The following is a 22,143-nucleotide window of genomic DNA, read 5'->3' as shown; positions in this document are numbered from 1 at the left end:
AAAAAATGCATCGTTGCCTGAATGCACTGGTCCTTCATTTCCTGCTGACAACAACAGAGTGGATACTGCAGGGAAATTACATGAGGCTAGGCCTGGACATATGCACATTTTTTCTCTTCACATCTCCCTAACTGGAACTCAGCTGTAGGGCAACTCCTCTCTCAGAAGGAGGCAGGGAAAGGTCATCTAGCTTTGTGCAAGGGAAACAAGGGAAACAGTTTGGTGATAAATTAGTAATCTGCCATAGAGATTGACTATGTGTTTTACCCTTCTCCCCACACCTAGAACACAGAGTAGACAATAGCAAGTTTCATCTAGGTACAGTTTCTGGCTTACAGTTCAGGATATCTAGGCAATGTGCAATCTTCTTCCTGGGTAGGTAAGTCAAGAGTCTGTTTGGAGACACGTTAAGGTTGAAGTGCCTATTGGTCATGTAAGTGGGGATGTTGAGTAAGTAATTGGATGCATGTGGTGTCCATATGTTCCACTTTGCCCAGGACAATTATCTTGGAATAATTATTGATAATGCCTTCTATCTCTAAAATGTGTCCACTTTAGATGATACCTTGCATGGACATATGAATCTGGATTTTAGGGAACAGATTATAACTGCATAAGAAATGCATCATTCTTGGAATATACCTGCTACTTATTGTAAAATGATAGAACCTCAGACACTCTGAAATGTAGACTTTGGGAAGAGGAAGAGGATACAGATAAGGTGACTAAGGTTGGTCCTCGGCCTCTGACCAGGTGAACCAGTAGAGTGTGCAGGTTATATAATTTGGAGGAAAAGAAGAAAGGGTGACTGCTCTCGTGGAACTCACAGTCTTTTGGGGAGGTATGGATGTTTTAAAAAATGACAAATATTTTGAGACGGAATGGACTTACTAGATTAAACTTCTATTTCTTAGTATGAGGGACCTTTGACTGTACGAATTTAGAACAATTCAAAGCTCTTTAGATGCATCATGCTCTTAGTTTTCTATACCTTTCTACCAGCTATGTCTCTGCCCACAGTTCCTTATGGCCCATATGCCTTTGTTGGATTTATACTCAGGATTCAAGATCCTGCTCAAAGGTTTGTGAAGCTTTCCCCAAATCTCTACACCAGACAAAGTTGTTGCCTTCACATAATTGACTATAATTAGTCACTCCTTCCTCCAAGATCCATTTCATTTTCCTGTACCTATAACGCTACAGCCTCTTTTATCTGATGTAATAGGGACCAGAGATATTGCTAATACAAATCAAGAGAATGCAAATGATGTGCAAGCATTCTTCAAGTTCTTTAGATATAACAATGTATTTAATTACTAACAACATCCATATAAGAAAAATACTGTTACTGTCTTTATTTACAAATGAAGAAAATGAGGTGCAGAAAAGTTAAATAACTCACCCAGAATCACATAGCTAGTGAATATATGAACAATAATTTGAACCAAGTCCACTCAAGGATATGTTTATTGAATTTAGAGAGAGAGGAAGGGGGTGGGAAGGAGGGAAGGAGGGAGAAAAGGAGAGAAAGAGAGAGGGATAAACATCAATGGGAGAGAGAAACAATGATCAGTTGCCTTTTGTACATGCCCCAGCTGGGCTCACACACACAACCTAGGCATGTGCCCTGACTAGGGATCAAACTTGCATCCTTTGGGTGTATGGGACAATTCTCCAATCTACTGAGTCACCTAGCCAGAGCCACAGCTTATAATCTTAGGAAAGCATTTTATGTACCTTAAAAATTAGTGGTTTAATTAAAGAATGTTGGTTAAATGTTTTATTATAACCTTAATAACCTTAAGGTTTCTTTAAAACCTTAAAAATGTTCAATCAGTACTACTGCTGAGACATTAATAATCTTTTTTTATATAAAGCATGCCATAATATTGCCTCTGAAATTTCCAATTTTGGTTTCTTTAAGTGGAGCAAGAGACTTTACTGATAAACATACACACAACTAACTATTAATAAGCATGCACTTCAACTGATGAAAGTAGAAGTTCACAGGTTGGCCAATCTAGAGTTTCTGGTGTGCTGTGGGCATCGGTCAGTGTGTTTTACAAAGATGATGGAAGATGATGTTCAAGCTAGTTTTGTTGATTCAGTGAAGGTCAGTTAAACAGGTAGTAGTCTGTTCAGAATCGTGTGCATTTCTCTAACTCTGCATTTACATATTGTGTTGAAAATTACCTGTTTATATACCTTAATTCATTATCAGACTATAAGCAGCAAGCTTATTTTATTCATCATTATATCCTCAGGATCTACAAGCCTATCCTGCACATAATAAGAAGGGGTTCCTCTAAATCTTTGATGAATTATAATCCACTGAATTACTCCATTCATGGTAGTTACATACTAATGAAAGGTTCTAATCCTGCTACATCCTTGAGGATGGGAAAAGGTCTTATTTATTAAGTAAAATTTAATCGAAACATAGCTTATACATAAATGGATTTTAATAAACTGAACACATCCTTGTAAGCAGCACAGCTTAAGATGAACACTGTTCCATACATTTAATGGCCACTTACATAATTTGGGGGGGTAAAATGCCCATTTTTCTGTTGGACTTGGCTGTTTTTGTTCTTAAAGATTTGTAACAATTCTTTATATATTCTGAATGTGAGTCCTTTTCTGTTAGGTATTTGTATTGCATCTTTCTCCATTCACGCTGACTTGTCTTTTGATTCTCTTCATGGTTTTTCTCAAAAAATAAAAGTCTTAATTTTAATGTAGTTTCATTTATTTTTTTCCCTGTACAGTTACCACTTTTTGTTTTCTGTTTAAGAAATCTTTCCTTATCTCAAGGCACTGAAGATTTTTGTCTTACACTTTCTTTTAATAGGTTTATGGCTTTTACTTTCCACATTTGGGTCTATAATTTTTTAATTTAATTGATTTTTTATTGTTGCTCAGTTACAGAGGTTTCACTTTTTTCCCCATTGCTCTCCCCTGCTCCCTCCTCCCCCCACCACATTTCCCACTCCCACAGTCAATTTAGAGTTGATTTTGGTGAGATACAGATTAAGATGTATGAACCAGGACACCAAATCTTCCAGTCCTTGATCTTGGACTTCCCTGCTTCCATAACTTTGAGAAATAAATTTCTGTTGTTTAGAAGCCACCCAGTTGATCGTATTCAGTTATAGCAGCCTAAAAGGATTAAGATATCTGGTAATACTACACTATTTTAATTACTGTATTTTTAAGAGTAAAATATGGGCAGTATAAGTCTTCTAGTTTTGGGGGTTTTTTTTGTTCTTCATTAGTATTGCTTCAGTTCTGATTTTGCCTTTTCATATAAATTGTAGACTTAGTTCATTAACTTCTTCAAGAGATTGTGCTAGGGTGTATATTTGGATTATAATAAATCAATCAACCAGTTAGGGAATAGTTTTTTCCATCTTAACATTGGTCACTTTTCTAAACCGTGACATGGTGTATCCCTGCATTACTTAAGTCATTTATTTTTTTGTTCTCTGTTCATAGTATGTGTCCAGAGTTAAGCTGACCCCCCAAAATATGCACTCTCAAATTCTCTCTCCTTCCTCTCTGATGTCCCCAATCAACTATGAACTCTCAGATTTTCCCCCTTTTAGACCCTGTGATCCTCAACTAAAAATAGTCAGTTCTCTTCTCAGAGATTATCTTTCTCTCAGAGCCAAACTCTCTAAAGTATCAACTAAGCAAATGTAGTCTGTGCTTTCTAAGACAGGACAAATACTCTTCTCAAGTTACCTGTGTTATGTTATTTATGTTAGTGGGAGACAGTGCCTCCAATCACAGGGAAATATGGAATATGAGATTCTTCCATACAAGGTCAACATAACCAGTTAATAAACAGAATAGCACAGTGGGAGATCTATCTTAACTATATAAAAATGCTTCCAAATAGAATTGTTCACAGATACATATGTTTTAATTAACAAATATTAGATTTGTTATCAATTATAAATACTTATATAGAAAGTTTCACATAAAGTACTCACATGTAAGTTTTTGCAATTTCTGCTCCATAATGTGCAGAGCTGCAATCTCTTTAATAGAACTTTTCGGTGACGACAGCTCAGGCCTTACTCCTGAGGCTTCTGCTGGCTTTGCCATGTGCAATGGGCATGCGTGTTTGTGGGCCAGGGCACTGGCCTGTCTCAACCACTTAAACAGCTCTACTCTTTTTAAAATTGCAGTTTCCAACTCTTGGCCATTGTAACACTAAAAAAACAATCACATAGCTTCTCATACTCTACTTTGACTGGAATAACTAATTATAATTCAGCACTGTAGGGACAGAGTTATTAGCTAATACTCAACTCTAGATACTACAGTTCAATTACTGGCCAGCAGTGTTTAGAAGCAGAAACCTTGGTAATTAGCAGCAAATTTTCATTATCTCTCAGCAGAGCATGTGAACAATTGCCTCCAGAAGAAGCGAAATCAAAACACAAATAAAAGCCACACATGTACCCTAGATCTGTAATTGTCATTGAGGGCCATAAAAGCATCAGCAGGGTTTGACACCTATAAAATGAGGCAAATGTGTTATCACCTGATTCAGAAGTTATGTTAGAAATGAGTTAAACAGCCCTGAAGTAGATTGTCTTATTTCAAAGTGTTTTTTTTTTTTTACCATCAGGTAATGATCTCTTATTTTATGTATTTGAAGAATGTTAATGCTGGAAGAAAGCCCAATATTATCATCACTATTTAAATAAAAGAACTAAAGTCCAAAAAGATTGTATAACTTGCACACAAGGTAGTGTAGCTGAGTAGAGCCCTGGCTACAGTTGGAACTCTGATTTCCAAACAACCCTTTGTTGTTCTCTCTGCTAGATCTTCTAAATATCAGGTTCCCTGCAAAGGAAGTCATCAAGCTGGAAGTGGCACTAATCACCAATTCTTTCTGTAGTAGCCTTTTACTAAATTAAACATAACATAGCGTACATGGCATACTACTTTCTAACCTTTGAAAGGCAAGGATCATCTATCTCCTTTGCATTATCTAAATATATTGAACAAATTCTTCAATTGGAATAGAGTAGAGATGGTTCAAACAGATGGGGCAAAGTCACTCGCATGTCTAATTTTGCTGTGGAAAGTTCAAAAATCAAAGTGGTGAATGAAAGAGGAGAGATTTCTGCACCAGGGTAAACATATTCTATAGTTCTGCCACTTGTTAGGTCTGGCTATTGATATCTACTTTACATGGCATGGCTGTATCGTCCTGATGAGATAGAGATTCGTCTGCCTTAAACAGACCTTAGGGCACACCTGATGTGTAGAAGGGCCAAGTTTACACTGGTAGTCAGTGTCAGAGATGGGATTCAAACCCTTGCCTCCTGGCTCTCTGAGACTTTATAAATGATTTCACTGCACATTTTTATTTTAGAATTAAGATATATGCTATGGGGGAAATGGAGAGTGGATTTAGAAACCAGGAAAAGTAAGTTCTGAGTCCAGCTGTGGACATTCAAGTGCCTAATCCCTTTAACTCTTCTGAGTGTCAGTTGTCAAATTCCACACAATTAAGAAATTCCCAAGAATTATTCCATTTTATGTAAATTTGACTCCAATGTAAAAGATTGAAAGAGCAATCAATTAGCTAAACTAGATGTATGTTTCTAAATATGTCTAAATGCTAATGCTCCAGTAGAGAGAAACTCTACCTGCTCAGTCTGTATTGCCCAGAAGTGAAGAATTTGTATGTGTGACCTTGAGTAAGAGCTGCATTATTTTTTAGAAATCAAATGAAAAAACTAACACACATTTAAATAAATATGCTAGAGTTGGTTTTGCGAAGGAAAGCTGTAGGAATTGCTTTCACTGTGGGGGAAAAAAAAACCACTTTAAAAGTATTGTAACTGCCTCCCCTCAGTAAATCTCAGTAATTGTTCTCCCTGAGGCACAACAATGATCTTACAGGGCATAAGCTAAGGCCATGTTAGATGTGTTCCTGGGGACAAAGAAATAGTATCATATAGTTGAAAGTGCATTGTACACTACAAAACAAAATTACACAAAGCATTTGGAATGTTGGCATAGAATAGCAGAAGGGACATTGGAATTGGCATTAGGAAATAGATTTCAGTCCCAGCGTGGCCATTTATTAGCTAAGTGAGCTTAGGCAAGTCACATAACTTCTCTGGCCCTCATCTGTCAAATAGGGATTATCATAATTGCCCTGCCTGACTCATAGATTGTGGGGAGAAAATGAGGTGATATGTGCTAAAGTGGGTTGTAAAATGTATCGAATTTGCCAAACATTAAATGTTATTTTCTACTTACATACTGAAAAAATCCCATTACATATTCATGCCTCTACATCTTCTGTGTGTAAAACATCCAGCCCAGCGTCAGGATCTTTGGCCTACTCTATTATTAAAGTGATTCAACCTCCTTTATTATGTCACGTCCTTCTCCCCAGGCCTTTGATCATTAGCTACTTTGCCCCTCTCTTAAGTTTAGATAAGCATTAGTCTTTGAGTCCAGTAGACCCAGGCTGGAAACCCTGCTTTGTTACCCATTGGTTGTATAGATTGGGGGAAGATTTTTAAAATCTCTTTAAGCCTCAATTTTTCATCTATAAAATTGATTATTGTACATTAAGTGAGTAAATAACCCATGGAAAATGCTTAGTACAATTCCCCCAATCTTTGCATTTTTATTGCAGTGATTCTAAGATGGAAACGTGTGGAGGCAACCACTACTGTGACCAGACTAATTACGTGTGCAAAGACAGTGCTGTCTAATGGTTCACTCATGGGACTCCGGCAGTACTCGGTGCTGTATTATTACATATGCAGAAAAGAGTAGTGATGTGGTTTTCTTTGACAGTTTTGTTCCTTTGAACCTGAGTATGCTAAACATTCTTTGCTAAGAACTTAGGACTAAAACAATTTGATTCTTCTAAACTTTCAAATTCTAACAAATAAGTGGCACTTGCGATACTATTGGATATTAGATAATTATCATTAGTGGGACTGCCACCATTTATTCTAAAATATGTGGTATTGACTTAGCAGGAGTGGAAATAAGTAAGGAAATTGATATTTCAAACTTGGGAGGATGGAGGCAAGTAAGTTTCAGTGCCAAAACACTTGGTAAAGTTAATACCTGCCATTGCTTTCTAATGCTAGCTCTTCCAGAAGATACTGGAAAGCAGAATATTAGTAATGAGTGGTGATTACATGTTGTAAGCCATGAGAAGAAACAGGTGGTCTCAGTTAAGGGTCAGTTGGTGTGGGGGTAACTTTGCCCTCAAGTGCCCCCGTCCACCACAGATGAAGATGAAACTACCAAGACATGATCTGTTTGGGAAGGAGAGGTGGTCAGTCTCTCAGAGGAGAAAGACCAAGAACCTCTTCTTCAGTGGCTTTTATTAAGTTTGGAATACACAGGAATACAGGTAAAGCTCATCAATCAATGTCAGGCAGCAAGGATCAAACAATAGATAACATTTCAAAGAAATTTGACGGCTTAGTCTGAGTCAGTGTCTGTCAGGTAAGGGGGTTTCAAAAACTTTGAGAGACATACTTGTCTCCTGCTTGGACCCTTATCATATGAATGAAAGCACTCTTAACAAAGCAGGCTTCACAGGACTTTAGGAACTCTTTCTTTATGCCTGATCACCCCGGAACCCACTCTAGCTGGCAAAGGGCTGCACCACCTTCCCAGTTATAAGTTTTTAGGCTTAAGTGGATTAGAGCCAGGAAGCGCTTCTCCCAGACAGAAATGGGGACTCAGGCTATGTCAGAATAACCAGGGGGTGAGGGTCCATCACCCCCTCTTTGCTGCAGCCCCCCAAGTCCTTCCTTGAGGGCCTCCCAAGTGATCATGTCTGGCTTAGGTTGCCCCTCCTCTGAGGGGTGTTACCCGTCACTGACTAACCAAACAAGTGTTGGGGGCAGGGGATGAAGCAGAAGTAGTGTTGCTGCCAGAGATATGCTTTGTCTCCTTAGTGGCTTGCAGTCTGAAGGTGGCTCACTCAGCCTTAGCCATGGGGGGGCAGTTACAACTCTTAAACCAGGCAGAGCAGTTCCCAACAAGTTGGCATTTAAGCAAATATGGAAAAGAATCAAGAATAGGAAAAAGCAGAAATAAAAATGAAAGTCATTGTACAAAAAAGATCAGATATGCATGATGTTGGAGACCCTGAATTTCTATTTTGGATGGAGCTCTGCACATTATATAGCTGGTCCTGCCTTATAAAGAAGAGCATAGCTAATCTGAGTATTAGAGGATTAGCAGGAGTTCCTTAGAAGGTGAAGAGGAGAGAACAATACATGCAACACCACGAATAGATTCTGGGCTTCTAAGTTATTAGCAGCAAAACAGAACCAGGATATTCCTGGTGATTGGACCTCAGTTTAGCAACCTCATTACTTGAGTTCTGGCTAAGAAAGAATTCTTAGCCAAGATTCATATACAAGCAAAAGTTTATTTAGAAAGTCACAGAGGTAGAATAAGTGAGCTGTGGAAGAAGTGAGCCAGCTGGGCTGCATGGGCTCAGGAAGCAACTTACAGAGGCAAAAGAAAGGCCCTTAGAATTTAGGAATAGGAAAGGCAGAAAGAATGTGCCTGGGGGAAAGAGAAAAGGGGAAGTTATGGGCATGCTTCAGAGAGAGAAAGAGCTCATAGGGTCCTCCATCCCGAGGGTTTTTATCTGCTCTCTAAAGGTGGGGATCTTAGGGGAGGCCCCAGGGAAAGATCTTAGTGGAATATTCATCAGCTTTCCAGGAGTGTCCTTTCAAGGTCGTGTACTCTACTGGTTCCTCAGTGTCAAGGTAGGGATCAGTAGTCACTGCAGCTAGTTCTGATGTCAGTGCCAAAGAGATGTCAGCCATGGCATTGCCCCGCCTGGCCTTGCTGCTTTTCTGGGCCTGGAGCTGAAACACAATCGAGGCCTAGATGTTATCTCTAATTTAACTAAAACTCTGTCTCTGTGGCCAACAGACTTGAGGCTGTGTTCCTAAGATTATTTCATGTGGGTCAGAACCTCATTGTCTGGAGGGCTTAATGCTTAAGGGCTTGTATGGGAGTCATATGAGGCTGTTCTCCTGCCCCCTTGTTCCTCCTCTGAGGGGTGTCTACTACATGATTAGCAACATGCCAGGGAAGGAAATGTCTGGGGAGGGTCTGAATTGCTGGCCAGTGATATGAAAGGACAAGGGGTCTACACTACATGACCTTTCTTCCCTAGAGGAGGAAAGGTTCCCCCAGAGGAGGGAGGTTACCTGGGGGCAAGTTCCGACCTTACAATTCCTCATTGCTAGGCATCTGAGGCTTTGTGCCCTGGAGACATACCCTACCTGGCCTGTACTTCCTACTTTGCTTATACCTGTCTAACTGCCCACTGACCTAGCGCAGCTGGTGTGCAGAGGTCAAGTTAAAAATGAAGTAAACATGTTGGAGAGGCAGGTTCAACTGAACCACAGTAGGCTTGCTGACTTTATTAAAGAGTTTTAATTTTATTCTGCGATTTTTTTTGAGCTGAGGACACTATCATGTTTGATATGCAATAGCAAAAGATGGAATGAAGGGAAACAAGACTAGAAATTGAGGCAGGAAGGGCATTTCATGGATTAATGCAATATTTGAGACAGTGACTCTAAACCTTGCCAGCTTTACCTTGGAAGAGCTATATATTTAAATTTGAAGACTTCACCTTCCTTCTTTTACTATCTTTTTTTAAATGAAAAACCTTTAGTAATTGAAACAGAAGAAGTATTAATCAACTCTATTTCAGGGTTATGCTAAAGTCAGTAATTGAGTTTATAATCTATGTTTTGTTCCTTAGGAAAAAGACATTTTCATGTTTGTGATAGCCCAGGGATTTCAGATTAATGATCTTTTATATGGTAAATAGAAATAAGGCCTAGAACATTTCATTAGTAAATTCAGGAATTATATTAGTAATTCTAAAATGTTCTGCATTTGCATCTTACTAACCACCCTTATCTACATTTGCAAAATCAAAAAATATTTATTTTTCCTCTTTCTTCTGTGTGGGAAGAAAAATTTTTTTCTTCTACCCTATTAGACTGAAAATAAAAGACAGATTAACAGAAGAGAGAAGTTTAATAACAAGCATAACTTTTGTATACATGTATACCTCCTTAAATAGCATTTCCAGCTAACAGCAAAAGGAGATATTGGGGGAGGTATGGAGGCCAGTTATGGGGAGGTGGGGTTACTTAGAAAACCACAGTAAACAAGGGTAAGGTTGTTTTGTAGATATAAGTCATTGCCTCTCTATTGATAAAGAATTTCTAAAAATTTAGAATCATTTTTCTCTTTCTGATCAGAGACTCTTACAAAAAGAGATTTCCCTTATAAATGTAAATGTCTCTTACAAAGGAATGACTTCTACTCAGTTTTTAAAGCTTCTCCTGTGTATGATGTTTCTTAAAAGTAACCAGCTCAAGATAATCATTATGCCAAAGAGACGTGTTTTGGGAGTGATACATTTTGCTCTCCTTCCCTTCCTCCTTCCTTCCCTGCCTTCTCCTGCTCTACTTACCTCCCTTCCTTCCTTTTGTTTTCATTAATCAATTGATTGATTAATGTCTTAAAGTTTATTTAGGACCTAAGAAGCTGGACTAGATCATAACACATCCTTTTTGTTACCGAACAGAAAGAGTATATCTACCTGATGTAACCCCAGCTGTCCACATTTTTCACCATTACTCTCCTCTGCTGTACCCCCTGCCCCACATTCTATCCTTCCCTCCATCTACTGTCGTTGTCCCTGGGTCCTTTATATGTTTTCTGTGACCCCCCCTGCCCCTTCTTTCCCCCTTTATTCTTTTCCCCCTCCCCTCTGGTTACTGTCAATTTGTTCTTTATTTCAATATCTCTGGTTATTTTTTGCTTGCTTGTTTCTTTTTGTTGATTAGGTTCCATGTATAGGTGAGATCATATGGTATTTGTCTTTCACTACCTGGCTTATGTCACTCAGCGTAATATTCTCCATATCCATTTATGCTGTTGCAAAGGGTAGGAGCTTCTTCATTCTTTCTGCTGCGTAGTATTCCATTGTGTAAATGCATAATAGTTTATATTAAAAAATTTTTTTTATTTATCTTTGGAGGGGGAAGGGAAGGAGAGAGGGAGAGAAATACCAATGTATCAAGTTGCCTCTCATGCGTCCCCTGCTGGGAACTGCTGGGAACTGGCCTGCAACCCAGGCATGTGCTCTGACTGGGAATCGAACCGCGATCCCCTGGTTCGCAGGCCACGCTCAGTCCACTGAGCTACACCAGCCAGGGCACACAATAGTTTTTTTTTTTTTTTTAAATATTTTCTTTATTTATTTCTCGAGAGAGGGGAAGGGAAGGAGAAAGAGTGGGAGAGAAATATCAATGTGTGGTTGCCTCTCATGCGTCCCCTGCCGGGAACTGGCCTGCACCCCAGGCATGTGCCCTGACTGGGAATCGAACCGCGATACTCTGGTTCGCAGGCCCGCGCTCAATCCACTGAGCTAGGCCAGCCAGGGCTCACGATAGTTTTTTGATCCACTCATTTACTGATGGGCACTGGCACCCCTATGATATGAATGTTGGAACATTTGAACTTATCCCAGAGGCTCCTAACACTAGCCTCATCTTTTTGGATTCTTTTTAGTTCTTCTGGTTCTGACTGGTTGTTTTTTGGTTTCTTATGTTCCAAATCATTGATTTGATTCTTGGCTTCATCCACTCTACTATTGTTTTTCCCTGTAAATTGTTCTTTATTTTAATCAGTGTATTCTTTGTTTCTGACTGTATCTTTTTTATGCTGTTGAGGTCCTCACTAAGTTACTCGAGTACTCTTATAATCAGTGTTTTGAACTCTGCATCTGATAGATTGCTTATTCCATTTTGTTCAGACTTTTTCTGTCATTTTGATCTGTTTCATTTTTTTCATTTGGGCTATGTTTCTCCGTTTCCTCATTTTGGCAGCCTCCCTGTGTTTGTTTGTATGTATGAGATAGAGTTGCTATGACTTCCTAATGTAGTAGGTGTCCTGTACGGTCCAGGAGCACAGCCTCCCCATCACTCAAGCTGAGTCCTCCAGGTGCATCCTTCCTGTGGGCTGAGTATACCCTCTTCTTGTAGTTGAGCTTTGATTGCTGTTGGCAGGTTGGGGGAGGGATTTACCTAGGTCAGTCAGCTGCAAGGACTGGCTGTGACCACTTACCACCAACTTCTGCCTTATGTGGAGGATCAGCTGTGCAGGGGCAGGGTGGTGGTGCTCTGAAGTGGTCTGTAGCTTTCCACTGGCTGTGCAGTCTCTGTGGTTTCCTGGGTGGTGCAGGCCAGTGTCAGCCCCCACCTTTGTTCTGCCTGGGGCCACCGTGCCTGAGATATAAAGCAATCTGCAGGTAGCTGCCACTGGTGCTGGGCTTGGAGGTTTCTAGGCGAAGCTAAGCTGTGAATCTAGGCTTGCTGCTGCTAGTGCCAGGCCTGGAGCCACTTAGCAAGAGATATGGGGGTTGGGGGTTCACTGAGGTCAGCTGTTAACAGCTTGGGTGAGCTGTAAATTGGGAGGGATGGAGCCTCAGGGGAACTCCAGGGTGGGGCAAACAGGGTTAGCCAGGTTGATGCAGTCTCATACTGCATCCACCTCCTGGCTCTGTGGCTCTGTTGGGGGTGGGTTCGGAAGAAGGACAGTGACCTTTGCCTACCTTCCTATGTGGGAAAAGGCTGTCCCTCAGCTCTCTCCTTCAAGCCAGCTACTTCAGTTCCTCCCTGCACGCCACTGGTGCCTTTCAAGCTGCTGCCCTGATGCTGGAGCTTAGAGCGAGTGAGTCTGAGTGACTCTGTGTGTGAGTTCTTTAAAAGGAACTGCTTAGGACTTCAGAAGTTTCTTCCACCAACTCATATTCCACTGGCTTTTGCAGCCAGAAGCTATGGGGACTTACCTTCCTGGCATTAGAACCCTGGGCTGGGGGGTGGGGCTGCTTTGGGACTGGGACTCCTCATTTCTGATATATCCCTTCTGAATTTTTATGCATCACGTGTGGATGTGAGACCAGCACATTCTGTGTCTCTGCCCCTCCTACCAGTCTGGATGGTTGTAGTTTTTTTAATTCATAGTTGTTAAACTTCCATTCAACTTGATTTCTGATGACTATGAATAATGGTTGTTTTGTTGTTTAGTTGTAATTTTGTTGTGGTCATGCAAGGAGATGAGCCATATTTACCTATGCCTCCATCTTGACCAGAAGTCCTGATGTGTTCAGTACCCTTCCTTCACACATCTGAATTTGCTGGATGGCCACCAGCCACAGCTTCATCTCTGTGGCCTTTTCTAGGAAGAGCTTATAACCTCCAATGTGGCAGTGTGCTTAATAAATATAATGCTTTGTAGTATTAGTTCAGATTGGAATGGATTGAAAGTACTAGAGTTAGAATTAGTGACTAAATTTATAGAAATAGAAAAAAAAAGAAACCAACTAGATCTCATATGGTCAGGGAACAGGAGCTGCTGTTTGATTATACGTGTCTATAAATTCCTAGTCAATTCCCTAGACTCACAGATATGGAGAGTCATGGGCCATTTGAGACAAAACACAGAAGCTATCCTTCTTCATATTATAAAATACTGAACCTATATCATTAAGCAAATGATTCTAACCCCTTTTTCCTTTCCTTTATTAGATTTCAAAGTTCAGTACATATTCAAATTACTCAATTTTGCTATCACTTTTATGATCAAATGTCCTACTTTTGAAATGGAAAGCTCAGTTGGCTATGTTTCCTATTACGTTTAAGAAGCTTTTATCATTTAAATAAATTAAGTCTTCCAGTATGAGCTCCACAGAACATAATGAAGCATGCAGAAGAAAAGCTTGAATGAGATAAACCTCTCTACTCACAGAAACAGTACAAGCTATTGTGCATTCTGCCAATAGATGTATGGCTGAAATCAGCCTGATTCGTGATTAAAAAAAAATTTTGTCCTCAATTCTTTTGTCATGTTCATCAGCAATTTGATTTGCCATTAGGGGGAAAAATGGACACAGAGCACATTGAGTGCAAGAAGCTCTAAATTTTTAATACTGAGAAAAAAACTGTTAGATTTTTAAAGGGTGATTTAACACCGCATTGATAATCATGTATATACATTTTTCCTTTTATGTCATTTAATCCATTTGCATTGCTGTCCTATGAACTTCACTCAGATTGTTTAACATTTTCTTTCTTTTTTCCACGTTCTTCATTGTTGTCAAGTACAGTTGTCTCCATTTTTCCCCCACCATGTCTCCCCACCCCAACCATTCCCACTTCCCACCCTTGATCCTTTTTGGTTTTGTCTATGTGTCCTCTATACATGTCCCTGAAAACCCTTCCCCCCTTTTTTCCCATCATCCCCTCCCATCTCACCTCTGGTTACTGTCAGTTTGTTCTTAGGGTCAATGTCTCTGGTTATACTTCACTTGCTTGTTTCTTTTGTTGACTAGTTTTCACTTATAGGTGGGATCTTATGGTATTTGTCTTTCACTTCCTGGCTTATTTCACTTAGCATAATGCTTTCCATACTATCCACACTGTCACAAGGGGTAGAAGCTCCTTCTTTCTTTCTGCTGCATAGTATTACATTGTGTAAATGTATCACAGTTTTTTGATCCATTCATTTACTGATGGGCACTTAGTTTACTTCCAACACTTGGAGGTCTAACATTTTCTAAAATGACATTTTGGGAGTGGTTTCTTTTGTTTGTCTCCTAGAGATAAATCATCATCATTTCCATGTAATAAATGTGTAAAATTAATCTATATAGCTAATGTAGTGGATTAGCAGGGAACATTTTACTTCTGTATGGCACACTGCCCATATAAGAATCAATTGGATTATAAAAACTTTTATCAATATGTTTGCAGATTCTTGCAACTTCCAAAGAGTAGCATGTAGGTTTTTTAATCTAAATAAAATAATTCTCTTTTTAAAGGATTTAACTAAATAAAACTTATCAATCTTTCATTCTGTTACTCAGTTGAACTTTTTTATTATGTGCATGATTAAAAAGGTAAAAGTAAAAAGCACCTCTTAGAAGGAAAGACTCTGAAGGATATATTTGAGAATACTTATGCTTGTATGGTAATGTAGAATAATCAATCACCTTGCTATTTTTGTGATGAAGTGTAGCTCCTTAGTAGTACAAATACATTGTTATTTAAATTTAGAGTGAAGGGTCATAAAGTTTATCTTCAAAACTATGAGGATTTATAGAGAGGGCCTATTACTTTTAATGTTTTTGAAATATAATGCATTACTTTAGGCATCCTGTTTTATTTTATTTGTGACATATGCACTCTTTAAAACAAGACAGAACAGAGAGCTATCCATGCTTAACATATAAGACATGTATCAAGGGTGCTGGCACCTCAATAAATTGTTAGTCTTTAAACCTTGTAAACATAATTAAATCATCTTTTCATTTCTTTGTTTTTAATCTTAGTGTCCATATTCTTTTACTTCACATTAAGAAAGTGTTGCATTGTCATTAGCTGGAAAATAAGTTCTTAATGGACGTTATTACATCCTTACAATGAAATTGTTCTGACTCAGGTCTTTAAAGACTGATTCCTGGGTCGAAGATCTAAACCTGATGCTACTCAGAAAGCATCTGTTAACCATTTCCTCCTGCCTGGCAGTGGGCCAGGTGCCGGGGATGCCAGGGTAAATGGCTTCGTGTTTGCTTCCAAATGGGGAAATAGGAGAAGACATTAATGATTGATTATAATAATATATATACCATTGATTCATTGTTTAGAGAGTGAGAAATAATAAAGTTAGAAAAAAGTCTTCCTATTTGTACTATTTTTGATTCATAGGCTTATTACAACCATATATTTGCTGAATATATGAAAAGGTTATTGAATTAATAAATAACATTTATTTATTGAGGTCTTTCAATGTAACATACACTGTTGTAGAGACTGGAGGTACAGACAACAATCCCTGTCCTCATAACAAACAAATCTGGGAATTAGTTGAATCAAAGATGGTATTTAAGTACAGAAAAAATAACTTTCTTTGACCTTCCTCAGTCATTGCCTTTCATAAAGGTAATAAATTTAATATATGTAGAAGCAAGTTACAAGAAAATACAAGGGTTCCCTTGAAGGGAACAAGAAGCCACAAAATGGTGGCAGGTATTTTGAGCACAGGTAGACAAGCCTACAGGCTTTGCCTTTGAGAGTGAGGACAGTTTAAAGACTGTCTTCTTTAAGGCTCTCCTCAGCTTTTTTGGCAAGGCTCTTAATTACTCAACAAGCACGGGGCTCAGTCTTTCGTTCAATTGACTGCTTTTAGGGATGGTTTTCCAAGACAAAAGCTCTGTGAAGGGCTACTTGCTGGGTGTGGAAGTGCTGTATCCCTACTTCACCCACTGGACTGTCTGGGTCTTCACAGCAGGAAGTGTCAAAGTCACCCTGAGGCGCTGCAGTGGGGTATAAACTGTTTGCAATGTGGCTCCTTGGACTTGTATCCTGGTCACTTACTAGTTGTGTGACCTAGGGCAAACCACTTAAACTTTCTGTGCCTTAGTTTGCATTTCTGTAATGTGAGAATAATAGGATTTATTTCACAGAGCAATTATGACAGTTAAATTAGATAACGTGGGTGGACATAATCTTTTTGCTGTAGGTAAACTTCTTATAACTGTTTTTCAGTTAGTCTTAATTTCTCTTCTGCAGTCAAAAGATAGAAGATAAATTCAGTCTCATTCACCAAATTCCATCCAATCCAGTAATGTTTTTCAAAGTTGATTTTGGTGTAAAAACCTGGTTATGGTAAGTAGTTGATCAAATACAAATATTATTATTTTTTGTTAGGCTCCTGTTCAAATTCTGTAGGTTGCGTAGGAAATTGCCTCGTGACCCTCCCTCTCCTCTCAGCCCTTCCTCTACACCTGCTTGTTCTTTCATGGGGCTCAAGATTGCCTTTGTTACTGAGAGAGGTGTGTGTGTGTATGTGTGTGTAGTGGGGACAGTGGGTGGGAGTCACTTCAGTACCAAGGGTTTGTCCATAAGATCTGGAAGGCTTCTGGTTAATCCATAGTGTTGGCTTTTTGAACTGTCCAAGTGAGCTCTAGGGCTTTATTTATTGTGGGGCACGTGTAATGGTCTGTAAGTCCTGCCAGCAGGTATCTTACTGGGCGTAATAATAACTTCTACCTCATGGGGTACCTTTGCCTCATTGGGCTTTGGGGGGATGAAATTACAATCGGCTCCCTTCTGTGGCTTCCTGGGCCCATGGGGATCCTAGCCATGCCCATCCAGGCTACAGAGGAGGTAATCTTTGCTCTCCAGTGAGGGTACCTGTGTTTTCCACTCAGCTTTCCTGGCTCCAGAGAGGAGATGTGTAGGTTCTGTTGCTCTGCAAACTCCAGATGAGAATTTAGGACCTGTCTTTATGTTCATAAGTACAACCCAACCTCAAGGGAGCTATGTCTAATATCACCTCATCCCCTGTCCCCTGGAGTGGGGAGTAGAGGGAACAGACCAACATGCCACACTCTTAGGAGTCTCCTAATGTCCCAAACCTTTCTCTCTATCATTCTCAGGTCCTTTTATGTCTTCTTGGTGGCAGAATATGCCAACCCAATTCTATTGCTTTATCTGCTAGTGCAGACTGTCAGGACTCTGACAGTTTGACATTTGGAGTCTTCGTTCTCAGCGGTCCAAGCACCTTTGATCTTGGCTGCTGGGGTTGGGGTGGGATGATGCAGCTGGGGGTCAAGAAAGCTGGAAATGGCTTTTTTAAATTGATGTTTTACTTGGGCATATTACACTCTTAAATCACCAAGCATCCTGAACGTGGTAAACACACAATAATTGTAAGCAATTATTAGTTATTATTTTAAATATAAAACTTCCAGCCTCAGATGTCTCCAAATCCACAGTCTTCAAGGACCTCAAATCTTTAAAAAACTACAAGCCTCCCAGGGTAGTGCATGTGGCCAGTGCATGTACCCAGTAATGTCCTTGTCTATCATATACCAGTAAGTCTGCCACATTTAGCAAACAAAAATACAGGACACTACTTAAATTTGAATTTCAGGCAAACAACAAATAATAATGTACATTTTTTAGTATAAGTATGTCCTAAATATTGCAAGGATATCCTGCATATTATCTGATATCCCTGTGTCAAGTACCTGCCCTCCTCCACTAATAGTTTGAAATCGATCCTTTTTTCCCAAATGGGAAGGCCACTGTCACCACATTGCACTAGGCTATGTCTATGAAAGGATAAGTAACAATCTTTAAAAAAAACAAAAAAGATAAGAACTGAGTATGAAGCAGGATGTGGCCAATTATTTATGTTAATTCCTCATGTCAGTTCATAGAACCAACGTGAGTGCCCTCTTGGCAGTAGGGGATGAAACACAAATAAAGTATCTAGGTTTCCATGTTTGAATATATCTGGTCCCAGAGAGTATTAATATCTTTTCTTTTAGGAGTATGCATATCTCGAAGTCTTAGAACAAACTCTGTTTACTCAGGAGATACAAGAAATTTGCCAACCCTTTGAAAGATGTGTAATTAAACTGTTGGAGCTTTGATGTTAGACTTGGAGATTAGTATTACATCTTTTAAAAAGATTCAATATCCTGTGCCACTAGAATGGGGAAAATATGCTGATCTTTACAGACAGTTATTGAATTTAGAAAATATTTATTTTAAATTTCAAATCATTACCACATGATGAGCTATATTTAGTGCATCAGTCTCACTTTTTAAAATGTGCCCTTAGAGAACTGCTGTCTCCCTGGCTTCCCTGTTGATGAGACCATCATCACTATTGGTTTCGGGTATAAAATCAGTGACTATGTGTTTCTCCTGGAAGCTGGATCTTCAAGACGTGATGAAAATGGCTTGAAATACAAAGCATTTTATGAGAGTTCAGAGGAAAGAGCCAACATATTTTGAGAGTCTATTATATGCCAGGGACTCTTCTTGTATATTTCCAACCTAACCAAAAACTTAATGAGACAGGGTGATGGAAGTAAGTAATCTTGCTGTTATCATAAAATTGTCTGTTTCTGAAAGCACTTCATCTAACTCCCCTTTGAATTTTTCTTACAGCCTTCATCTGCAGTTATTTCGTTTTTCAGAAGGACTCAGTCAAAAATCTTACACTATTAAATTCATTTCTAACTCTGATAATAGAAGTGATAATTTCTTATGTAGTTAATATTTTTATTTCTCTTGATGGAATTATACATTTCTAATATCATTTTCAAAATACATTTATTCATAAAAGTGGGCGTATTTATTTGTGGATACTCATCTAACATCACACACACTATGTATTTAATTTTATGTTTAAAATTTAAAGAAAACTGGAATTTGAAGAGTTCAGCCTTCCACTCAGTGAAAATATTATATGGACAATATCCTTCCTTCTGTTTGAATATTTTAGTGGTGTGAGGTTTGTGAGTTTTCAAGTTAGTCAGTTGACAGATAGCAGCTTGAAATGAAGTGTATACATGGAGGTCGTGTTTACCTCCCAGAAACGTTTACTGATAGATCCTGGGTCTGCCCTCTGGGACCATAAGAATAAATGTAACCCTTCCTCATGCCCAGCCCAGGGGCTTCATTGGTAAACTGTCTCACTTTTCAGTACTTTCATTCCCTGGAAATTTTACTATCTGACTTTTAAACAGGGGATGGTTTTAAATCCATTTAAAATGGTTTTGAATCATATATATTAAAGGAAAACATACAAAACAGTGATGTATTACAAGTAAATTTAAGAGACAAATATATATTTCTTTACCCATATATGTATGCACACATATATATTAATATATAGATATTTTCTATTACATAGGAACATGAACTAGAAAGCAAGTACCTCTATTCAGTTGTCTCTTCACTACACTCTCTCTAGAATTACGAAAGCTAAGTAATCTTAGTCAACGGCCCCATGCTGAGTTTTAAGTACATATCATGTGTTGAATAGTATTAGAATACTTTTTGCTTTCAGAAATGATCTTGCCCTGTGTTTGATGGTTTCTTCTGTAAAACCAAGTACATCTGCTACGGTGTCACACAATTATAAATTCATCTGTTTTTATCATATTTTCGATATCTCTGCCCCACCACAGATCATTTTCCGTAAAATCAGTGATGTGAAGAAAGAGGAGGAGGAGCGCCTCAGGCAGAAGAACGAAGTCACGCTCAGCATCCCGGTGGATCACCCGGTCCGGAAGCTCTTCCAGAAGTTCAAGCAGCAGAAGGAGCTGCGGAATCAGGGGTCAACGCAGAGCGACCCGGAGCGGAACCAGCTCCAGGTAGAGAGCCGCTCCTTGCAGAATGGAGCGTCCATCACTGGCACCAGCGTGGTCACGGTGTCGCAGATCACGCCCATTCAGACATCGCTGGCCTACGTGAAAGCCAGCGAGTCCCTCAAGCAGAACAACCGTGATGCCATGGAGCTCAGGCCCAATGGCGGTGCTGACCCCAAATGTCTCAAAGTCAACAGCCCGGTAAGAATGAAGAACGGAAATGGGAAAGGGTGGCTGCGACTCAAGAATAACATGGGAGCCCAGGAGGAGAAAAAAGAAGACTGGAATAATGTCACAAAAGCTGAGTCCATGGGGCTATTGTCAGAGGACCCCAAGGGCAGTGACTCAGAGAACAGTGTGACCAAAAACCCTTTAAGGAAGACAGATTCTTGTGACAGTGGGATTACAAAAAGCGACCTTCGTTTGGATAAGGCCGGTGAGGTGCGAAGTCCGCTTGAGCACAGCCCCATTCAGGCTGATGCCAAGCACCCCTTTTATCCCATCCCCGAGCAAGCCTTACAGACCACACTGCAGGAAGTCAAACACGAACTCAGAGAGGACATTCAGCTCCTAAGCTGCAGGATGACTGCCTTGGAGAAGCAGGTGGCAGAAATTTTAAAAATACTCTCAGAAAAAAGCGTGTCCCAGACCTCTTCTCCCAAGTCCCAAACGCCACTCCAGGTAGCTCCCCAAATTCCGTGTCAGGATATTTTTAGTGTTTCCAGGCCTGAGTCACCTGAATCTGACAAAGATGAAATCCACTTCTAATTTATATATATATATATATATACATACATATATATTTGTTAATATCTTAAAATAGTATATACATCTATATACAGAAGTGTGTATATACAGTATATACATATATATTTTCACTTGCTTTCAATATGATGAACACAATATGGATTTTGATATGTAAATATTGCATGTCCAGCTGGATTCTGGCCTGCCAAAGATGATTATTAAAAACATAGATGTTGCTTGTATATGATGCAGTTGACTGCATGCACACTTTGCTTTCATTTATAATCTCTAGTCTATAATTTTAAAAAAGAAGTATGATTTTTGTTAATCAAGGCAATGTAATATTTGAAGAATCAGGGTCCAACCTGCCAATGTTGCGGTGACAAATCTGATCTCAGGCTGAGTAGATTGCACTGTCATTTCCTCACTGTTCTTTTGAGTTAAAATTATGGATTAATGCCAAGGAAGAGTTCAACTTTCTAAACTCTTAGGGTCATTTTATGATCTTTTTCTTTAGAATATTTTTCTATAACTCAGCGCTAGGCTATTTTCCCCAATAGGCAGTGTTTTCTCCATTTAAATGACTCTTTTGTTGCCTAAGTCAGCTAGCATTGTGGGGTATTGAAAACTTATTGCTATGGGTTTTGTGCATGATTGCATTTTTGCTCAGCTATACCTCTTCTTTTTCCATATTATATTAGATAGTAATCATTAACTCCTATGTAAGGAAATCCCCCTTCCCTCCGTCTTGGAGAACAGCTACCATCTTGTAAGCTGATTTTATCAACCCCATAAACACTAGACTATTAATGTAGTGTATATTACTATAGAAATACTGCACCACAGGGTAAAAGGGCCTTTTAACGATTTATGTTAGAGATGCTGGTTTTCCAAAGGTGATAAATGTTCTAAATTTGTGTGTCTAAAACTTGTTCAAAGGTGAAGTTAAAAGGCTCTTAGTGAAGAACCAAACATTTAAGTAATCATATCAAAGTTTTAACTGTAATGATATAAAATAAAAAAGAATGTAAGTAGACAAGTTTTTGTAGCACATCTGTATCTTTTAGGAAGAATGAAACACAGGTACAGAATTGCTCACACATGATGTTTCA

General features: G+C 39.1%; 1 protein-coding gene across 1 annotated transcript in view; it reads left to right on the top strand.

Annotated features, from left to right (window-relative positions):
* The window catches only part of KCNH5 (potassium voltage-gated channel subfamily H member 5), a 259,703-nt gene extending 238,651 nt beyond the window's left edge, over window positions 1-21,052 (top strand). The window contains exon 11 of the mRNA XM_037129143.2: window positions 20,105-21,052. Within this exon, the coding sequence (XP_036985038.2) occupies window positions 20,105-21,052 (948 nt within the window). The remainder of the gene's footprint in view (window positions 1-20,104) is intronic.
* Window positions 21,053-22,143: the final 1,091 nt, after the last annotated feature.

Source organism: Artibeus jamaicensis, unplaced genomic scaffold (genome assembly GCF_021234435.1).
Source record: "Artibeus jamaicensis isolate MK-2021 breed Jamaican fruit bat unplaced genomic scaffold, CSHL_Jam_final contig_851, whole genome shotgun sequence".
In the NCBI taxonomy this organism is placed as follows: domain Eukaryota; kingdom Metazoa; phylum Chordata; class Mammalia; order Chiroptera; family Phyllostomidae; genus Artibeus; species Artibeus jamaicensis.
Note: the sequence above shows the minus strand (reverse complement) of the source record. Positions and strands in the feature narration are given on the sequence as shown.